Source organism: Prunus dulcis, chromosome 2 (assembly GCF_902201215.1).
Source record: "Prunus dulcis chromosome 2, ALMONDv2, whole genome shotgun sequence".
Taxonomy (NCBI): domain Eukaryota; kingdom Viridiplantae; phylum Streptophyta; class Magnoliopsida; order Rosales; family Rosaceae; genus Prunus; species Prunus dulcis.
The window spans coordinates 4,691,456-4,706,249 of NC_047651.1; the positions used below are offsets into that span (position 1 = coordinate 4,691,456).

Consider the following 14,794-nt stretch of genomic DNA (forward strand, 5'->3'; position numbering starts at 1 on the left):
TATTTTTGGTAATTTAAAACTCATCTTCTCCTTCCTTTCGAACCCTCTCTCTTAAACCCAGCAACCATCTTTGTAATTCCAGTACCACAGTGACTCTCTTCTCTCTAGCAAAATCTCCATCAACTAGATCTGGTACGGCAACTCAAACCCTCCTAGCGTGCAATTGTCCCAGATTTCATCACCTCCCTCGTCTGTTGCAGGTTTGGTAACCGACCGATACCGCAGCCACCCACGGTAACCGGCACCTTCGATAACCGTCTTTGTGCGGTGCGGCGTTGGTTTGGATTTTGGCTAAACCGCAGGTAGTCGGCCGGTAAACGGTTTCTTTGTTTCGGTGCGGTAACCGCACCGAAAACACCCCTACTATTTTGTTTTCTCTTTTCTTTAACGAGTCGTCAATGATCACTGAGGGAGTCACCGCACCGAAAACACCCCTACTATTTTGTATTCTCTTTTCTCTAACGAGTCGTCAATGATCACTGAGGGAGTCTCTTCCCCTTCTTCATCTTCTTCTTTTCCCCATCCATGGAGTTACGATGTCTTCTTGAGTTTTAGAGGTACGGATACCCGCTACAGTTTCATAGACCATCTCTACGGTGCTTTGCAACAGAAGGGAATTAATGCCTTCATGGACGATGAGCTTTGCAGAGGGGAAAAAATATGGCCATCACTTTCCAAAGCAATTCAAGAGTCAAATATTTCTGTCGTCGTATTCTCTGAAAACTACGCATCCTCGACGTGGTGCTTGGATGAACTTGTTCACATCCTAAGTTGTAAAGAGTCAAAGGAACAAATAGTTTGGCCAATTTTTTACAAAGTAGATCCCTCGGATGTGCGAAATCAGAGAGAATTTTGGAGAAGCACTTGCTCATCATGAACACAAATTTAAGAATGATATCGGGAAGGTGCTGCGATGGAGGGCAGCTCTTAGGGAAGCATCAAACTTTTCTGGGTGGTCTTTCTTGGAAGGGTACTTATATTTCCAACCACTATTAATTAAGCTTTATTTCAGTCGTGAAAGTAGACAACTTAAGCTTTATGGATGTTGTCAGATTCTTGTTAGGCCCCTGCACTTAATCAAAACTCACAGCTTTAATGTCTAATCTAAGCACGCACAAAAGCAGAATAGAACACAAGAAGAAAACAGAGCAATGAGAATATAGTTCTGAGACTGAGCTTAACCCCAAAAACCATGTTTTGTTGATGAAAACAATCAACATCATGGCCACCAATAATGAGAATTGGAGCTCTCTCTCTCTCTCCCCGGTTCTTCCTTCTTTTCGTGTGTATTTATATTCTTTGCATTTCTTTGAAAATGAATGTAAGATATATAGAAAAATATCATTCCATTAATGTTTTATATGCTTTTAAACTAACAGGTATGAATCTAAATTCATCCACGACATCGTTGGGGAGATTTCAGCAAAAGTATTGAATTGTCTGCATTTGAATGTGGCTGAATACCCAGTTGGAATACAGGATCGTCTGCGAGATTTGAATGTGCTTATAAATGTTGAGAAAAACGATGTTCGCATGGTAGGAATTTGGGGGACTGGTGGAATTGGTAAGACAACAATTGCTAAAGCTGTTCATAATTCAATTGTCAAAAGATTTGAAGGTAGCTGTTTTTTGGCAAATGTTAGAGAAAATTCCATCAGAGATGGAGGCATGGTTGAACTACAAAACACTCTTCTTTTTGAGATTTTTAGGGGTAAAAAATTGAAGATAACCAATGTTGATAAAGGAATCAATGTGATAAAGAAAATGTTAAGCCATAGAAAGGTTCTCTTAATTCTTGATGACGTGAGTCACCTGGACCAGTTAAAGAAACTAGCTGGAGGGTGTGATTGGTTCGGTTTAGGAAGTAGAATTATCATAACAACAAGAGATAAGCATTTGTTATTGGCTCATCAAGTTAATCTAATATACAAGGTTAAGGAATTATGTCGTGACGAAGTTATCCAACCATTCAGTTGGAATGCCTTTGGAAGAAATTTTCATATGGTCGATCATGGGAAAGTGAAAAGGGTAGTACTACACTACGCTGATGGCCTTCCATTAGCTCTGACAGTTTTTGGTTCCCTTTTACGCGGCAGAAGCGAAGAACAATGGCAAGATGCGTTAGACAATTACAAAAGAGTTCCAAACCATGAGATTCATGAAATTCTCAAAATAAGTTACAACAGTTTGGAAGATTCCGTGAAAGAAGTTTTCCTTGACATTGCATGCTTTTTTAAAGGTAAAAGTAGAAGTATGTGATAGAAGTACTAGAAAGTTGTGACCTCAACCCTAAGTATGGTATTGAAGTACTCATAGAAAAGGCCCTCATAACTATTGAAAACAACCTTCTTTGGATGCATGACTTGATTGAAGAAATGGGTAAAGAAATAGTTCGTCAGGAGTCGCCCACTGAGCCTGGCAAGCGTAGTAGATTGTGGTTTCCTGAGGATGTTTATCACGTTCTGACAGAAAACACAGTAAGTAGAATACGTATGATCTTTTATTCAATTTCAAATAAGAAACACTTCATGTAAATATAGTTTTAGTTAACAACTTAGTGTTAATATTGTTGCTTGGTACAGGGAACAGACAAAGTTAAAGGAATCGTGGTACAATGCCCCAAATCAGATGACATTCGGTTGAATGCTACAAGCTTTTCAAAAATGAAAAATCTTAAACTGTTTATAAATTGTAATGCACGGCTTTTTGTAGATGTTGAATATCTCCCTAATGAGTTGATGTTCCTTGATTGGCCTGGATGTCCATTGCAATCTTTTCCAGCCAATTTCAATCCAAAGAAACTGTTTAAGCTCAATATGCCCCGCAGCCACCTGACACGACCAGGGGAGGGATTGAAAGTATTGAAATTATTTGTGCCTCTTACCATTCAAAAGAGTTTTTTAAAATTTTAAAAAAAAAAAAAACTTTGTAACTTAGCATCTGTTTCTGTCAATTTTTCTTGTTTATTTGTCTCACAGAATTTGCAAAAGCTGAAGTCTATAAATTTAGATCATTGTGAATTCCTGACAGAAATCGCCGACTTCTCTAGGATCCCAAATTTAGAGTACTTAAATCTGAATTACTGTACAAGTTTAGTTCAGGTCCATCCTTCTGTCGGATTCCTTGATAAACTTGTTCACTTGAGTATTCATAAATGCTCTAATGTTACGATTTTTCCAAGAAGGATGTGGTTGAAATCTTTGGAAATTCTTCATCTTGAAGGTTGCAAAAGATTAAATTTTTTTCCAGAAATTGTGGGTTTGATGGAGTTCTTAAGATGTATAATTCTAATAGGCACTGTCATAAAAGAATTGCGGTCATCAGTTGGATTTTTCACTGGCCTAGAAGAATTAAATCTATATGATTCTCCCAACCTCACAAATCTGCCAAGCAACATCTATGAGTTGCAAAATCTTAGGTATCTTTTTCTCGACGACTGCCCACAACTTATTACATTTCCACATAATATGAACTTTGAAGTTTCATGGATTGGGAAATCACTTTCTTTGGTGCTTCCCAAGCTATTGAAATTTCATATGGGAGGATGCAATTTATCACAAAGCGTTCGCATTACAAGAACTTGATCTATCAGGAAGCAACTTTATTACTCTTCCCTCATGCATTCGTAAGTTTGTCAACTTGTGAGAGCTTAAATTGTGTTCTTGCAAGTGGCTTTTAGAAATTCCAGAACTTCCATCAAAGTTAAGTTGGGTAGATGTAAGTGATTGCATATCATTAGAAAGATTTTCAAAATTATCAACCATATTGGAACACAATGAGTTAGGAGAGCTCGAGTGCATGGATTTGTTCAATTGCTGTAGACTGTGACAATCTGGGTTATGATGCGGCTAAGATGGAAGGTGTATTACTGAATCAGGTCAGCTCTTCTCTTTATCTGCATAGATTGGTTATAACTACCTTTTTCTTTTCTTTTTTTCTTTTTTTATAGAAAAATTTATGATTTTTGTTTCGTAATTTCAATTTTTGCCATTTTAAACGTGTGTACTAGTTATTGCAATTCACTAACAATAACTTGATTTTGTAATTTTTTTTTTCTTTTTCTGAAGATGAAATTAACACGTTTGGGGAACATTTGAAGTGCTTAACTCCTATGAAAAGTCCAATGGTTGCTCGCATTTGTCATTTATGTCCTAGTTTTGCCAAGAACAAAAAAAGGGATGGAATTAAGCCATTGCCCTAAAACGTCTCTACAATCATGAAAGCTGAAACTACAGGACCGAAATGAAACTCGTCCAAGCTACATGCACCAAAATCATAATTAACTTTTTTTTGGGTCAATAAAATTAAAACTTACTTGGGTTCTCTATAATCATGTTTAATGTGTCACAGGTCTCCTCTGAAAACACCAACTTTGAAATTTTACTACCAGGCAGTGAAGTTCCGAAGTGGTTCAGTTGCTGGAAAGAGGTCAATTTTATATATGAATATCTTGTCGACTACCCTCTAGGTTGGAAACCAATATGTGAACTTTCAATTGAAATCCCAAGAAATTTGAAATAGGAACACATGGGATTGGCTCTTTGTGCTGTTTTTGAAATAATAACACAAAGTAAATCTGCTGATTATTGTTTTCGAGTTGAAATTTCAATGAATGGTGAAGTTCATTTTTATTCCAGAGAGACAGAGTCAACTCATGTGTGGCTCAAGTACGTTCCATTACAAATCAAGCCGTGTCCGTGTGTGAAACTTCATGCAAGGAGGTGCGAAGTTAAATTTTATTGTAGTGGCAGCTCAGGGTCGATGTTCTTTAAAAATTGTGGAGTCCACCTAGCATACAAGCAAGATGGTGGTGACGTCATGGCAGTGAATGACACCGATCTGCAAGAGCAGTGGCTTTCTTTGCCTTTGGAACCAATGAATCCTCGAAAACGGCAGAAGAAGAGTATATCTATGGAGGAGCAACCATCTCCAAATGGAGAAAAACTTGTATATCACAGGAATAGCAAAACAGTTTAATTCCCATTACATGCAAGTTCTTTTCCTCCAAACGAGACGATAATATGACGGAAGTTTTGGTAGGTGTACCTTATTCTTAAACTCTCTTTCAAGCTCTTCTGTATTTTTTCATGACGCTATAAGGATGTAATGTAGTGTGCATATTAGGTGTTTGTGAAAATGCTCAAGTACCTAGATTGCTAGGACAGAAAAAAGAAAATAAGTTTAGACATGAACGCTATAATTTGTCCATAGGCCATAAAGTTATGGAAATGTGATTTACATAAGATATATCATAACCTTGCAAATACTAAACCATCTGGAGTTCAAACAGCAAATAACCATGTACAATATTGACTTAGGATATTTCGGCATTAATTTCTGTTTGTGTAGGAGCTCTGGGTAACCTTCGAGTTTCATGTCTCCAATGGCACTTTATCTGTTTGTGTTTTATGCTATATTACATCAAGCTTCTCCCTACACAGTGAACCTAATTTAATGTTTTTACTGTCTGTATTTCTAAATCCAACAAAGTGGTATCAGAGCTGGTTCAGTGGGGATTCAAAGGCTCAATGGTATGAACTATGAAGCCTTATCGTCATCCAAGATTAGGTAAGTGGCAGTTGAATGTGATAATTACTATCCTGTTCTTGTAGTTTGTTTGGTTATTTTCATATAGTAATTCATCAAATAGCTGATATGTTCAACTGATATATACAAATGTTCTGGTGGTGGATGTTCAGGCTCAATACATTTGACAAATGTTAGGTGCACTGACCGATGTGGGAATGGTATTGTCGTACGGGGCTTGTACCTTAAGTGGTTAAGCGCAGTTACCCATGCACCCGAAGTCGTGTGTTCGAATTCCCCCCTTCAATATTGCTTGTATCAACAAAAAGAAGGAAAAAAAAAAAAGGAACATGATTTTTCTGTAATCCACATTATCTACATCGTTGATAAAATGTTATATGGCAATTCATTGCCTTTTGCTTTGGGACTAGCGTGGCTAAGTTGTCCATTTCTAACTTTATGTTAATTTTGCTTGGTATTCTTAGCTAACTTTGAAGTTATTTTCTGTTGGATTTCTGTATGTTAATTTGAATGATTTTCTTGGGTGTTTGGCAATTTTTTCATCTATTTTATTTTCAATTCATGCACCTATCTAAGTAATCACTTTTAACCGACCTTTCTTTGCTACTACCTTAACTCCTTGATAAGCCTATATTTTATATATATTTTACAAGGCAAGGAAGATAAAGTGTACAAGCTTAAGAAAGCTCTATATGGTCTGAAGCAAGCTCGAAGAGCTTGATATGAAGAAATAAATTCTTACTTTACAAAGGCTGGTTTCCATATAAGTGCTAGTGAAGCTACACTGTATACCAAAACATCTCACAGTGGCATTCTCATTGTGTCATTGTATGTAGATGACATTGTCTACACAAGAAGCTCGAAGGACATGATGACTGAAGTTAAGAATGAGATGATGAGACAGTATGAGATGATTGATCTAGGTTTGCTTCACCACTTTCTTGGCCTTGGAGTATTGCAGATAGATACCTGTATTTTCTTGCATCAGAAGAAGTATGCAAAGACTTTGCTTGAAAAATTTGGGCTCAAGGACTGTAAATCTGTTGCAACACCATTGGCTGTGAATGAAAAGCTCTCAAAAGTAGATGAAAGTGATTTGGCATATGAGACTTTGTATAGGCAAATGGTGGGGAGTTCGCTATACTTAACTACAACTAGGCTAGATATCATGTTGCAGGAAGCTTATTGGCTAGGTTCATGCATAGTCCTACCAAGAAACATATGGGAACAGCTAAAAGAGTTCTGAGATACATACAAGGCACTGTGAATTATGGTATTGCCTATAAGAAAGGAAAAAGTGCAGTGTTGATAGGCTATTGTGATAGTGACTGGAGTGGAAGTGAAGACATGAGAAGTACATCAAGTTATGCTTTTAATCTTGGTTCAGGGGTGTTTTCTTGGGCTTCAATCAAGCAAAGCAGTGTTGCTCTCTCAACTGCAGAGGCAGAATACATCAGTGCAACAGAAGCCACTGCGCAAGCCATTTGGCTGAGATTTGTGCTCTCTAACTTTGGGGAAGAGCAAGCAGAACCAACTCAGCTGTTATGTGATAACACTTCAGCCATTGCCACATCAAAGAATCCAGTCCATCATCACAAAACCAGACATATCAATCGAAGATTTCATTTCATCCGAGATGCACTTCAAGATGGTGAGATTGATCTACTATACTGCAAAACTGAAGAGCAGGTTGCGGACATTTTCACCAAAGCATTAGCAAGGGATCATTTTGAATTCCTTAGGAAAGCTCACACTTAGAAGGGAGTGTTAGTTTATAAGTGTCTACTGAAATATTATTAGAACTAAAGTTTGATTTTAGTTTAAATTTCAGCCCTTAGATTACGGTCCAGGTGTGCAACTAAGATGTAATCTTAGAGTAAGATATAGGTTATGCCACATGTCACTACCTTATGGGGTAGATGAATGGATGGCTAGATTTGAATTGATGTAATGTGGGAATATGTTATTCCCAACGGTATTCATATGCATAGTGTGTGTGTGACTAAAAATGAGATTTTCGTTTTGCTTCCTTTCTCTCTCTCTCTCTTTGAAAACTCTAACAATGTTGAAATCAGTTGTATGTGTAGAGATTGTTTCTTATTCTTCTAGCCTTTTTTATAAACTAATTTGTAACTGAACGTGAAGTGCAAGACTTCTGATTGCATAATAATTCCTGATCAAACTCATGTAACTATCTATTCTCTCTGTCTCTCAAGTTTCTCATTCAACGAACAAGAGCTTATCATCGAGATATCCTCAATTTCGATCTATGATTTTCTATGCGTCGGTGATGGAAGCAAAGCCAACATTGAGAAATTATTAATGAGTTAAAGATAAGTTTGGTTGCTCAGGTGAATTTGAGGTTGCAGCTTTGCTCTTGTTTCTGCACTCTTTCTCTGTCGGATTGGTATTGGCAAGGCACGCAATGCATTCGACAATATACCCCAACGAAACAATATTGAAATCATGGTGCAAGATTCCTTATGTTCTCTGTAATAAGTGAGGAACTTTGAGTTTCCTTCTTGTGAGCCTTTATGGCTTTGATGTGGTACCATACCTAGTATTTTTCTTGTGAGCTTATCATTCCTTTGTTGTCTTGGTTGTATGCTGAGGGTGTCACCAGTTTGGTTTAAGGGGGATGATATGGCTTGGGTGGTTCTTGGTGATCTAAATGAGGTTTTATGGAGCAGTGTGAAAGAGGGAGTGGGGGGTGGGGTTCATAATGGAATCCTAGAAGACGTAGATATGTTGTGCTGGTCTTTCCTCTCTTCCTTTCTAAATATCACACGGTGGTAAGTTTATTTGGATATGTTGCGCATTTAACATTAGTTTTACTTGCTTGTAGCATTAGCATTGATTTTGTCAGTTGCTACTGCCACAGTCAAAAGAGCATTTTCATCTATGAATATTTTAAAGAATCGATTGCGAAATCAAATGGGAGATTAATGGATGAATGATAACATGGTTATATATATAGTCTCTTTCTATATTGAGGGATCTCTCAAATAATTTTATTTGAGGAGCACCCTTTAAGATTCCCTACGATTTTTTTTTCAACGATCCAAACCATCTATTTTTCAAGTCTACATTCATAGACTATCCTTGCAAAAAAAAAATTAGACAAATCAGAAGCCATTTCGATATCCAATTGTGTCATACAAAATCAATGAACACGGTGCTTCAAGAAAGTACTGAAATTTCAATAATTAAATTGAGTGGTCAAATGATATCGGATTCAAGTGATTTTTTTGTAGAGATGATCTTTGAATGAGTATCTACAAAATAAACAGCTTGGATTAGTGAAATACAATATGGAGTAGGGCCTACAAGGGTATCCCTCAAATAAGCTCATTTGAGAGATCTCTCATATATATATATATATATATATATGCTACGTGTCGAGGAAGATTGTAATATATTTCATGGAAATCATTTTGCGTTAATATATGAACTTTGTATTTAAGTATGTCGTTGAACTTTTTACTCTTACTTTGTTGTTTGGAGATGCCCCCAATGATTTTCTAGGGAGATTCACTATTATATCCAATATTGGGGCCCAAATTATAAAAAAATAATAATATGAAATGGACTTTAAAAACACACCTGAAGCTCATTTACAACATAACAAAGAGGCTTTTAATTTCTTATAAATTACAAAATTGCCATTAAGTTCTTAAAAACAAGCTCAACCCTAAAAACCTCATAAAAAAACTCAAAACACTCATTATGACATCAAAATAATTTAATAATCAAAATTAAATTCAATAAGGGCCGTCATTTTTTGGGCTTTTTTTGGGTTTGTTTATAGAAATTAAATGGTGTAGGATTTATCTATATTATTAGTACTAAGAATGAATATGACTAAATAGGGCTAACGACAAAAGATACTCTACAGGATTGGGTTGGCTCTCAATAAGTATCAATTTTATCAATCTACACCATTACGTTTGCAACATCGTCCAATTTTATCCTTCCGTTAAGTTGACTGTGCGGTCAATCGTTAAATACTGACGTTTCTACTGTGGGACTTACCTACTAACCAACTAATTCCTAAAAAAATGTATATAAAGTGATAAAATAACATACATTTAAAGAAAATTACACTGTGTAATATCTTTCAGTCTAGGAAAAAAATAACCACAAAATATGCTTATTAGGAGTTTGATCTCAATAATTGGTGTAGTGGTCCCGCTCTACTTTCGTTAGCACCATTCGACCTACCATTAGTTTTGTTTGCTTTTTTCGTCATTTTTAGCATGTGTCATTGGTGAAGCATAACGTGATGGAAGCCATTGTTGCCCAGTTAATCATTCTGCTCGTCTTCTTTTTAATATTTTCGGAATTTATGTATATTTACAATTTTAGGCCTTTTTTGTGGGCCAACTCAATTGATGAACTCTGTGACATCTCACCTTCATTGTACCACTTTGTGTCTCCACCAACCTTCCACGATTGAGCAATTGAATTTTCACTCAATTCAATTCGGGCGCACAAGCTCATAAAGATGGAAATTGCTATCTAGTGTTTTTCAGAATGGGGGGAACTAAACCCACCTAAAAAGACCCTTTCAGGCTTAAATTTAATGAGAAATCTAAGAGAATAGATGGTGGGATCATTTTTGCTAACAAAAATTGGAGAAATTTTTATATGTTATGAGTACACCATGCGGCTGATGTACCATCCAATAGACGTATAACATGTGGAATTATTCTCCAACTTATTTCATTTCTTTTTATGATATGTGGCTGGTTGCATTAGAAATATTTCATATGTCATATGTTTATTGGATGGTACACCAACCACATGGTGTACCTGGAACACCTAAAAATTACTTCAAATGGTTATTTAATCAAATGGTCCTCAAACTTATACCCGATTTACATTTTGGTTCTTCAATTAAATTATTCGTTCGAATGGTCCATCAACTCTATATTATTAGTCAAATTGGTCCCACCATCTAATTTTCTGTTAGATTTAACCAAATTTTAAGGTACATATGACTTTTCATAATTAACAAATAAAAATAGGGTTAAAATAAATACAAAATTAGAAGAAATGGAGGGGAAAAAAAATCATGAGACCCAAATCCAACCCCTCCTCCCTCTTATTTCTTCTCCCCCATTCCCCCACAGACTTCTCCCCCTTTCTGTTTTCCCCCTCTCTTTCTCTCTCTCCCATTCGCTCCCCTTCTTGGCAACAAACCCCTCCTCTTCCCCCCACACCCACAAAACCCATAACCCATAATTATATTGTGAGAGAGAGAGAGAGAGAGAGAGAGAGAGAAATTGTATTTAGAATTGTGTATCTCCACCCATTATTCTACTACAACACCTGATGGCTGATGGGAATAGCTAAAGCTTCACTAGGTCAAATGTTAACCAAAAGGAAGAAGGAAAAAAGGGTTAGCCACAAAATTGGTTTTTTGGTTTTTATTTATTTATTTATATATATATATATATATAAAGCAAAAGGCAGAGAATGGTGAAACATTCAAAATATCAGAAAATATCTTTGGTTAATTCAAACATTTAAAAATTGAAATTATTAATTAAATAAGGATAATATGGTAAATTCATATTTTTTTTCATATTAAAAATATTAAAATTAAAAACAAAATCAGATAATAATTCATACTTTTATATAACATAACTACCCATGTTATCTTTTCTTAATTCTATAAAAAAAAAATATATCAATTAGTACATGCGTGAGCGTGTACCAAGGGGCTAGTATGTATAATTCAATTGGGTTTGTATTTGTTTAGAGAGAGAGAGAGAGAGAGAGAGCTTCTTTTTCTTTTCTTTTTTTGTCAGGTGAAGGTTCAAAGAGTAATTCCCAGCAAATCATCAACAAGCTTTGAACTAATCCAAGGAGGAGAATATTCAAGGATGCAAATACAAGGTCTATATTGTAGCTCTAGTTAGCTATAGCATTTGCTACTTTGTTCTTTTCCGTGTATATATGGATGATAGAGAGAGTTTTTTTTATTTCATTTTTTAGTATTTATTTATTTTTAACGTACGAAAAGACCAATTTGCCCTCATAGTTATGGAAATGTTGACAGAATGTAACGGTAGGATCAATGGACCGAATAATATGGAGTTGATGGACCATTTGAACGAATAATTTAATTAAGGGACTAAAATGTAAATCGGGTATAAATTTGAGGATCATTTGAGTAAATAACCCTTACTCCGAAAGTAGAGTTGAGGGACTACCACAACCATTTTTTAAATTAAGGGACCAAAATGTCACTCGGGTATAAATTCAAGGATCATAGCTCCTAAAAAAACTCCAAAAAAATATGTCGTATGTGTTGTTTTGACGTGTTTCAAGTAACCAAGGTAAATGGTTTTGTTCCAAAAAAGAGAAGAGCCAAACACAGCAACAACTACAACTCTTGTAGATGGTCTTGACTTCAATAGGGCTGGCACACTATCAAGTGGACGAACTGAAAGACTTGTTATTAGACTATCAAATTTTGAAAACATATGAAAGACACGTATAATTCATGCATTGCATTGCATATACATATCATATTTTATTGTTTTTATTTTTATTTTATCCAAATAATCATATATTAGGGAGTGAGATTCGAAGACATGACCTATGATTTAGAAGTAACTGTTCTTAACCTCTTAAACTACAAGCTCTTACTTAGTTGATCATTAATGTCTCGTAATGATCGTGGCAATGATCAATCATGACATAACTGTTTATACCCGAATTGAACCTCCAATGACCACTAAACACGTGGACGGAATCGACGCTTGTCACTATAAGCCCTTCGGCAGGATCCCTACCGAAGCTTATACATCTTGATGCTTTTGCCCTTGGACACGTGTCATGCTCACAATCCGCCCCTATAGTCCCATATCGGAAATATGAGCATAGAGCACGTCTCCCAAGGCCTATATAAGAAGACCCCTTTCCCCAAAAGGAGGGGACAGAACTATCAACGGTACGCTATCGATTGATCTGTAATCTGATATTTACTAAATCCGTACTTACTTAAGCATCGGAGAGCCTTCGACCGGTACCGTACCGGTACCCCAAGGTCTTACCGAACGTATCCTTTTTGCAGGAACTCGATCTTCCGAAGACTAACTCCCTTCCAAAGACATAATATCACTAAGTTGGGCGAACCACGTGTCAAACCACTTTTTCGCATCAACAATAACTAAATCATTTTTAACTAATTTTATGTGTTTTTCCACCTGACTCATTTTCAAAGTTTTACATAACTGATGTCTGAATCCAATGTGATTCAGACACTATTTCCTAGCATCACTTTCATGACATCAAGACAACACTATAATGTGATTGAATAGGCTAATGATCATGAGCCTATTCAATAACATTGATCGATTGAAGGATTACGGACTAATTAAAATTATGTGTTTCGGTTTTGTGATTAAAAAAAAGCCCCAAAAGTTATTATACTCAAGAAGCTAATAATGTTCCAAAAAGGTCGACAAAATCTCATCCCATCCTATCCATAATCCATACTGAATCCACACCACTAGTTACATCAACCTGAAAAGCATATAATTACCAATATCCCAAAATACAGAAAAATAATAATAATAAAATAAAATAGTAAAAGCAAAAGTAAAAATACAATTATGAATTTCCGCGCAAAGTCCCATAATATTCTAGTGGTTCTTGATGAACTCCTTGATCCTTGTAATCAGAATCTCAGTTTCGGAAGCTGTTTCAGGGTCCATGTCTAGTGCAACCTTGTTAAGATAGAAGCTGTGAGTCATCCCCTTGTTAATCAGAAGCTCCACATCCTTGTTGGCCTTCTTCATGGCCTCAAAGTACTCCATTTCTGTGTCTATGAACAAGTCCTTGGAAGCAATGCAAAGAAGGAACGGCGGCAGCTTCAGGCCATCCAACAGCGGGGCGCCGGGGCCCATCGGACACGTTACTGGGTGGTCTTTGGTGGAACCCACTGGAATAGCCAACCCCAAAAACTTGTCCACCATGTCCAGTGTAAGAAACGGTGACTCAGGCTGCTCCAATTCAGACTTGCTCCTCTCGGCTCGAACGAAACCCGGGTGGATCGGGATCCCTCCGGCAAGCCTCAAGGGACTCAAATCCACCGTGCCCGCTCTAGCAGCGACGTGGTGCACTATGTTCCCTCCTGAGCTATCTCCAATAAGAAACACACGGCTGAAGTCTGCGTAGCTCAGAAGCCACGGCTCGTTTTGCTCACCCCGAGCCAACTTCCGAAGCCAGAGGAGAGCGGTGTAGCAGTCGTCGATGGCGGCAGGGAGACGGTGCTCGGGTGCTAGCCTTTGATAGACAGAGACAACAATGGCGTTTGTGGCGCGAGCAAGCTTGGTGTATATGTGGTAGTACATGTACCAGTCAGCTTGGCTTATGCAAAAGCCACCCCCATGGAAGTGGAGGATTATGGGAAGCTTGTTGTCGTCGTGACCCTCCTGCTTTTGCTCAGGTAGATATATCCGTACGCGAAGGCCAGAGGGTTCATCGACGATCACATCTTCAGTGGCAACTCCGTTGACGAATTCTTTGTGCGGTGCCACTGGCTCAGACATGAACTTGACCTCAGGAGGTCCAGTCCATGTCCGGTCGACTGAGCCGTCGTTGAAGACTCTTAGCCAACCGGACACCTCTTCGACTAGCTTCTTATTTTCAGGGACCATGGTGGTGCTATAATATGGGCTAGGTTTTGCTGGTTTAATTTACTTCACAAAGAGGTTGTGATGTAAGAGCATTTGTGCTAAGCCACCCACTTATATAGGAGGAGTGTGAGTCTAAAGAGACTAAATTAATTGGCATTAGCTGACCCCAAAAACAAAAAACCAAAAAAAAAAAAGCTGACCATATTTTGTTTAATTTTTAATTTTTTTTTTTTTTTAGTGGGAGGTTGAATTCGACTTTGAGATATCTTGAACCTACTTTATTATATTTTTTTTTATGACAAAGTTTAGGAGAGAGATTAATTGCAGTGGCAGAGCAGACCCACAATTTCTACTTGAAAAGACTTATGTGTGGCATTCAACTGACAGCTGCTACCAGTATAGATTTATATATAAAATTACAGATCACATACCAACAAGGATTGCTGACAGAGGGATTCGAACACTGATAGAACTACACATAGTGCAGAAACCTTATCAATTGAACCAACCTCATTGACAACCTACTTTATTACGTAACCAACCATAACATATAGAATAAATTCTTCTTTTTTTTTTTTTTTTTTTTCTTTTTGTTA

At 37.0% G+C, this 14,794-nt stretch overlaps 2 protein-coding genes across 2 annotated transcripts; one reads left to right on the top strand and one right to left on the bottom strand.

Annotated features, from left to right (window-relative positions):
• The first annotated feature begins 830 nt into the window (after positions 1 to 830).
• LOC117617979 (disease resistance protein RPV1-like) lies at positions 831 to 7,305 on the top strand. Its single transcript, XM_034347619.1, has 10 exons — positions 831 to 970; positions 1,380 to 2,239; positions 2,374 to 2,477; positions 2,583 to 2,858; positions 2,979 to 3,084; positions 3,295 to 3,418; positions 4,351 to 4,428; positions 5,491 to 5,568; positions 6,355 to 6,638; positions 6,725 to 7,305. The coding sequence occupies exons 1-10, from the start codon at positions 831 to 833 to the stop codon at positions 7,303 to 7,305; spliced, it is 2,631 nt and encodes an 876-aa protein (XP_034203510.1).
• Positions 7,306 to 12,963: 5,658 nt separating this feature from the next.
• Positions 12,964 to 14,290, bottom strand: LOC117618877 (probable carboxylesterase 15). The gene has a single exon (XM_034348635.1). The coding sequence runs from the start codon at positions 14,217 to 14,219 to the stop codon at positions 13,203 to 13,205; it is 1,017 nt and encodes a 338-aa protein (XP_034204526.1). The 5' UTR covers positions 14,220 to 14,290; the 3' UTR covers positions 12,964 to 13,202.
• Positions 14,291 to 14,794: the final 504 nt, after the last annotated feature.

Bases quoted from the DNA above. Each gene is read 5' to 3' on its own strand.
- LOC117617979 (XM_034347619.1), top strand. From the start codon at position 831: ATGTGCGAAATCAGAGAGAATTTTGGAGAAGCACTTGCTCATCATGAA. The intron at 2,478-2,582 runs GTAAGTAGAATA...TGCTTGGTACAG, and splicing joins ACGTTCTGACAGAAAACACA to GGAACAGACAAAGTTAAAGG. The intron at 5,569-6,354 runs GTAAGTGGCAGT...AACATCTCACAG, and splicing joins TTATCGTCATCCAAGATTAG to TGGCATTCTCATTGTGTCAT.
- LOC117618877 (XM_034348635.1), bottom strand. From the start codon at position 14,219: ATGGTCCCTGAAAATAAGAAGCTAGTCGAAGAGGTGTCCGGTTGGCTA.